We start from the raw sequence: 7,167 nt of genomic DNA, 5'->3' as shown, positions 1-7,167 counted from the left end.
AAACTAGCCTAGATTTCCCTGAAGTGTGAAACCAATTTGGATACACCTCTCCTGCTCTTCGGATAAGAGCATACCCCTCAAACCTACTAGTCTACTAAAAAATTTACTACAAATATTTACACTACAAGGGAGATGTATCTTTGAATTCAAGGGTCTCTGATAGATTACTATACAGATCCATTCTGTCATTGACCATTTTATTTTCCGCAATACTGGACATATTAGAAGTCAAGGTATCACCCAAAATCAAAGGAAGACAAACTATTAACCAACAAATACCAATTGTTAGAAATAGATAATATTGATGTTGGCGGGGGGGGGGGGGGGGAGTGTTGAATCGGTCTTCCACAAACTTCTACCCACAACTAGACATTGTTAATTACTCTATAACTTCTATATGAAAGTAAGCCAATAACACTAAACATTAAAGTTATACATGTAAAGAGAGAGCTCATAACACCATTATTTGTTAGTCAGGGAAACCTTGTCCAAGGGAAAACCCTGGTGGGGATGATACCCACAAGAGGATCTGCTAAATAAAAGATTCATGTTAAGGATATTGACCCTATTAGGAGTCTATGAAATACATATAGTTTCTCGAGTTCTTGTTAGAGGATTAGGCCCTGTTAAAAGCCTCAACTCTATTAGGAGTTGCTTCAAACCTGTTAGGAGTTGGTAGAGTAGTTATAATGAATGCAAGAAGAGCCCACGACCTTAACATGTAATATAAAATTAAGTTTCTTCACAAGAATAGATATACATACAATATTGTCTCACAATTTTACTTTACACTTGCTCGCATCGTACAAATCTTGCATATATATCCTTCAAAATAGTTTGCATCACATACATATCACATTCACTTAAATACTTCACATCACATCTTAGTTGCACAAGATATGATTTTTACTTATACCTTGCAAATAATAAAAACTCTTGATCAACTAGCCTTGATGCTTTCACATGCTTGACTGATTATAAAATAACTTTGGGTAAACATCTAGGATGTCAACCCATCATGATTAAGTAATTATTTTGTTTTCAAAATATTTCCTTAAGCCATAAACTTTAATTTATTGGTGCGCTCGATTATGGTCTATTAATTACCCGTACTGGTAATCCTTTTGTAACTTATGTCATACTATCCATACAGATTTGTGCACTAACATATGTCATCATGACATTGTCATCTATCACTCGTCAACTACGCATGAGCTAACTCAAATTCTATCATCCATACATACCGTATATGTCTTTGTATTGCTGCAAATTGTCTAACACTTAAACAATTTTCTAATTATAATTACATCATGAAATACAAAAATGGAAATGTTTCCATAAATGATAAAACACATACATCTACGTAACCATATTGCCAACAAAATTATCTAAGTCAAATCATAGGTGGTATCAACCTCTACTATCTTATTATAAAAGAGAGCTTACCTGTCATATAGAACATGTTGAATTCAAAATAAAATATTCAATTGACAAGGTATACCTTTGGATTGATAATGGTGTTGATGTAATGCTATCTAGATAATTCCCCAAGTGTTGGTGTAATAATATGGTAACTCATAATAAACCCATTATCAAGGTATACTTAATATATATATATATATATCGCTTGATGCACCTTATACTTAGATCTTCCCTTGATGAGAGAATAATTGCTCTTTAATGAAAAATGCTAGATATTTTCTTATATAAAAAAGAATTTTAAATTACTCCTTCTACACAATTCTCAAGTTATTTTAACATTTGGGTTAACTTCAAATGGTGACATTGAAATATCAAGATTATATCATAAATGTAAAGAATTGATCCTTTAACACACTCAAATTTGGGCTTCTCTTTGAGGGACTATGATGCTAATCAACTTAGCCCACTACGACAATCCACTAAAAAGGGGAAAACAAAATATGGTTTTAGAATACACATGCTCAATGCATTTGATCAAGCTACCTCATGAGCCTATGCAACAAGTTGGATGATATAATGCCAAAATAGGCCAAAAAGTACCCAAGAGAAGACACACTAAAGCATAGATCCAAAAAGGAGCATAGAATTATAAGGGGTTACAATTTAGGACACTCCAATGGTAAAACATAACACTTTCACAAGTTCAAGCTTTGTGATAAACAAGAACCTACAACATTGAACTATACACAAGCAAGATATTATTAATATAAAACCTAGTGCTAGAAAAGACCAAAGTGGGGACTACCGTATAAGTCAATGACAAAACAACTTAAGTGATTCAATAAGTACATAGATTGATTGTTGATGAAGAGGTTAATATGTGAAAATAATGGATTAGTCTATAATTTTCACGTATATTTATTATCTCCATATGAATGTGTTCCTATTTATTTCTCTAATAGCTCAAATTTGAACCGACTAGATTAGTACTAGTAAGCAATTTTTATACCTTTAATTCCTTTCACACTTCAAACCTAAAGAAAGATCTATCCTCTATCTTTGGATTAATATTTTACAAGAGGGAAACCTGAAAAAATGGCCAACTTAGCTTCAAACTGTTGTTGAAATTTGTAATTTCCCCTCAAATGAAATGTAAAATCATAATAGAGCATTCTAGAAATTCTTGGATTGTCAAATAGGGTTAGGTAAAATTCTAGAAGTCATTTATGTTTAGATAGTTTTAGAAAAGTTTATTTCTTCTATGTCGGTTAGTTTAGATGTTTCTAGAAATAATCAAAGACCTCTACAGATAAAGGCATCTTGTAATGTTATTGATATGGACAAAATGTAATTCATACGAGCAATGTAATTGATATGGGAAAGTTAATGAAATATATTAGTGTTGCAACACATTGAGTATTTTTCCATTTTAGTTTATTTTGTCCATCCACTTTTCACAAGGTGTATTAGAGTTGTCCTGGGTTTCTACAAGTGACACTCAAATTCCCTTTTCTCTTGCTCGTTGTTTTTCTTTTTGTTATCATTATTGACTATCTAATTCCTTTCTTTTGCCTAATGCCAAAATGTTATTTTTCAATAATCTTCAAAGTTGTTAATGCACGAATGGTGTCTTCCAAGGCTATAGCCTTTAATTTTGTACAATTATTTTTTCAGCAATTTGCTACCAACGATTTTCTCTTTTCACAGGATCCATTGATAATTTTGCCCATCAGTCACATATGCTGGTGACAGGGTTCACTAATAACCTTAATCAAATTCATGTCTTGTTTTAGCTATGCCATGATTGCTTCATCTGTCACAAATGATGACAAAAAAAATCCTTCCTTCTTTAGCTATGCCTTGATTAGTTGCTTTTGTTAAAAATGGTGACATGATTCTCCTACTTAATTTGACTTTGATTTGTCTATCACAAATGGTGATAGGATTTTCTTAACTTGGCTGTGATACGACTTGTAGAAACCCACAACATCGCTAATACACCCTATGAAAGATGGATTGACAAAATAAACTAATATGGAAAAATGCTCAATGTGCTACGAGACTAATATATTTCATTAACTTTTCTGTATCAATTACATTGCTCATATCAATTACATTTTGTCCATATCAATAACATTACAAGTTGCTTCTATTTGTACAGGTCTTTGATTATTTTTGGAAACATCTAAACTAACCGACATAGAACAAATAAACTTTTCTAGAACTATCTAAACATAAATGACTTATAGAATTTTACCTAACCCTATTTGTCAAACCAAAAAATTATTTCTAAAATCCTATGGAAGTTTATTATACTTTTACATGTCGTTCGAAGGAAATTTACACATTCCAACAAGTGGTCAATGTTTCCTCCTTTCTCTCCCCTACCTTCTCTAAGTTCCCTTCTTATTCCACCTCTTAAAATGTGCAATCTAAATTTTCTTCGCCTTTTAATCTCCTATATCACCATGATAGATCATAAAATGCGATCACAATCAAATCAAAAAATTTCATATAAAAAAAAAGTAGCAACCATTGATAAAATTGATGAATGCCACAAGCGAGTGTCAAATTTGAAGTTCATATTGTCCACGAGGTGCCATCCAACCCACTTTTCTCTTTCGTACAAAATATTTGGGGTAGTACCTGTCGAGTCCATTTCAGCCTGATTGGCGTGTTAACGTCGTGGGCACATCATTTGGTAAAGCGAAGCAAGCCAGCAAGCACGAGATTAACGTCAGAAAACGGCAATTAAGGATAGGAGGACATTCTGCGTTAAAATGTGCAGGTTTCCAGTCTGAGTTGTTTACCTAGGTTTATAAGTACGATGTTCGCTTTAATAATAGAAACGTGCGTACTCTCTATCACATTGTGATTTGAGTGGTGGAGAGCATTTGCTCGTGGGAACCCTCTTTCTTGCGCTCTGCAGCAAACGAATTGAAGAGAAGAGAATGGCGAGGGGAAAGGTGCATCTGAAAAAGATTCAGAACCCTGTTAATCGAAGGGTTACATTCTCCAAACGCAAGGGCGGACTGTTGAAGAAGGCTAAGGAGCTTTCCCTTCTATGCGATGCCGAAGTCGGCCTAATCATTTTCTCGCCCACCGGGAAAATGTACGAGTCCACGAAGCCCAGGTAAGGAATCCCCCCTTTCCCCCTTTTCCCTTTGCTTTGCAGTCTTCAAACGATAAATTGCTTTTAACTTTTCTACTGAGCTGCGAAATTTTTGAAAACTAAAGATTCTTGCAAACACTTCGATACAATTTAGATCAAAGCGGTTATTACATTTGCGTTATACAAGCATCCCTTGCTATTTTACCTAATCTTAATTTCTATTTCCTCATTCCTATTCCAAACCTGCACTGCCGTCATTCAGGAATCCTTCAAGAAAACCTGAAAGTTCTTCGTCTACGCTTAGAATGAGCATCGTTTAATGTGGGCGGGAAAATATGACACGTTTAAACTACCTCCTCACTGTTTATTCTTGATTTATGTTTCTGACACGTTTTCAGTTTATTTATTTCTGAGCTCTATATAACTCTTTTTCTATGTTTTATGTCTTAGATATCTATAAATATATTTTAGACTTACCATTTTCTTTTCAACATAAATTATGACAAATTATATTATAGTTTACTTTTTAAGGTAGAAATATTTGGGGATTTCAAAATAATTCGTATTAATAAGTAGTTAACAACATGAATATTTCTGAACAAATTATAACTTCAGTTGATCTCTAGGGAAATCATAATTTCAAGAAAGCAAACATCCCTTACTCATTAGCACTACTTGTTCCATTGAAGAAGTGAAGAAAATCTTTGTTAATTGTGTTGGTGAAAACACGCTATACTAATCTTTGTGCAATGCGAGGGCATAGTATTCATGCAGTGCAAGTGTGTTTAGATGGACTGATCATTGCCTTAACCAAGTTTGCACCGCCATTCACAAGGCTTGCAATACGTTACCTCATCATTAATTACGAGTCAAGTCCAATAGGCCATCATTGCCCATTCACAGAGAGGATGTTGTTATGAAGCAGTTATCTTCCCTACAAAATGTACTGTTTACTAAATTTAAAAAAATTGAAAACACATTGATGTTTTTAAATTTTGACCATTTGATCTTCATGATCTACATATTTTGTGATCGAAAACAACAATTTTTTTAAAAAAGTCACTATGGTTTCGTGAATCTAAGCAAAAAATATGTTTGAACTTTTTTTTGTCTTGACTACATTTTGTCTAATGATTAGCCAATGCCTGCTGTTGTAAGGTGCATTTTGAGTTAGAGTACCTACCTTGTACCCGCTTAGAATGAGTAGATTTTAATGGTGGCGGTGGGACAAATACCCCACTTTACTTATTCGAGTGTATCTATAATCTTTATCTTTTTATAGCACTTGTAATTTTTGTTTCTTGGATGCACGAGACATGCATTAAATAATGTTTAGAGAGCTTTCTGAATTAAGATGGATTCATAGTTTTGGATGATCTCACAGCAAAATTTTGTGTTTTCTAATTATTTATAAATAATAATATCAATTGTTCAGTTTTATTTTGACACATGGTTTATTGGAATACATTATGGGTTGGTATTTTTTCTTATGAAATTGATAATCTATAACAAAAGTTCATATTTATTAAATATTAGTAACTATTTTTATTAGTATGTATTTATCTTATTTATTTTAGAATTTATTTTTGTTGATTTTGAATTATACAAGTTTTTCGGAGTAGTCAAGAATTCTATAGAATAAGGCAATTGTAATTCATTTATCATTAGATAGTTTGATTTTTAGTCATTTGATCAAGAAGCTCTTGTAATCTATTCAATTGATTGAACAATTTATTTGTTTTACAATTTTACGTTTCCTTGATTTGGTACGAGAGTAGGTTTATGAAGATTGTTTGGATTCAAAAGTTTGCATGAGAAAGAGTGCTTGGAAACTTGGAACTACTCAAAGCATTAAAGAAGCTATAGTAGAGTGAAAAAGAGGATAGTGATCTTTGGCGGTTAGAAAGTTTTTAATGCAGGAACATCCTTGGTTCTTCGCAATCTTGCATCAACTGAATAGATATTTGCTTTCAATTGTTCCTATTTAGTTTAGTTTTAGTGTTATTTTTAGTAACTTCCTGATTTGGCTAACTTGCTTTTGCAAAACTTGTGGCATGTTCTTCATATCATGTTTGATATTTGTCTAGGTTTGCACCACGACTATTTGGAGTTTTTAGATCATTCAAATCATCTGTGTGGTTTATGAATCTATCTGACTCATCACTCGATGTCCCTAAGCTCTTGTCTAATGTACCTATGTGTTTGCACTTCATTTCAAATCTTGATGAAAGATTTCTTTAGTATTAGGTCTTAACGTATATTTGGTGTTGTATTTTCTCACCTTGAGAAATATAATCTTTCTTGGCCGATCTAGATGCTATGTGAAGTTCTATAAATTGATGTAATCGATCCTAGTTGGGGGAGTATTGCATGGTTCTTAGAAGAATAACAATTAGAGGTTCATAAAGATAATGGTCCGAATTTCAATATGTAAGTGGGTATGTAGGTATATTTTGTATAAGCTTGCATGTTGCTATCTAATCATTTTCATTCTCTCAATTCCTTGTTATTATTTCTATTTCGTGACTCTTCTTGCACGACTTGGATTATTCCCTATAAGAACCATCCTACCGTATCTTGATTTGGTGGTATTAGTGAAAGATTTTGTACATGAGTTAGCAAATTTTTATTCC

The 7,167-nt window shown here is 32.9% G+C and overlaps 1 protein-coding gene across 2 annotated transcripts; it reads left to right on the top strand.

The window, feature by feature from the left end:
* Positions 1-4,028: 4,028 nt before the first annotated feature.
* On the top strand, positions 4,029-6,426 carry LOC149564743 (MADS-box transcription factor 31-like). Of its 2 annotated transcripts, none has more exons than XM_089816941.1 (2): positions 4,029-4,555; positions 4,797-4,869. In XM_089816941.1, exons 1-2 carry the CDS (start codon positions 4,374-4,376, stop codon positions 4,852-4,854), a joined length of 240 nt encoding a protein of 79 aa, XP_089673067.1. In that variant the 5' UTR covers positions 4,029-4,373; the 3' UTR covers positions 4,855-4,869. The 2 variants fall into 2 exon arrangements, with proteins under 2 accessions (XP_089673067.1, XP_089673068.1); XM_089816942.1 differs by lacking the exon at positions 4,797-4,869 and adding an exon at positions 6,313-6,426 and having other exon boundaries at positions 4,033-4,555.
* Positions 6,427-7,167: the final 741 nt, after the last annotated feature.

Source organism: Cupressus sempervirens, chromosome 3, assembly GCF_028749045.1.
Source record: "Cupressus sempervirens isolate cs-2001-9-10 chromosome 3, ASM2874904v1, whole genome shotgun sequence".
Taxonomy (NCBI): Eukaryota; Viridiplantae; Streptophyta; class Pinopsida; order Cupressales; family Cupressaceae; genus Cupressus; species Cupressus sempervirens.
Note: the sequence above shows the minus strand (reverse complement) of the source record. Positions and strands in the feature narration are given on the sequence as shown.

Coding starts and splice junctions, on each gene's coding strand:
- LOC149564743 (XM_089816941.1), top strand. CDS start 4,374: ATGGCGAGGGGAAAGGTGCATCTGAAAAAGATTCAGAACCCTGTTAAT. Junction 4,556..4,796: donor TACGAGTCCACGAAGCCCAG/GTAAGGAATCCC, acceptor GCCGTCATTCAG/GAATCCTTCAAGAAAACCTG.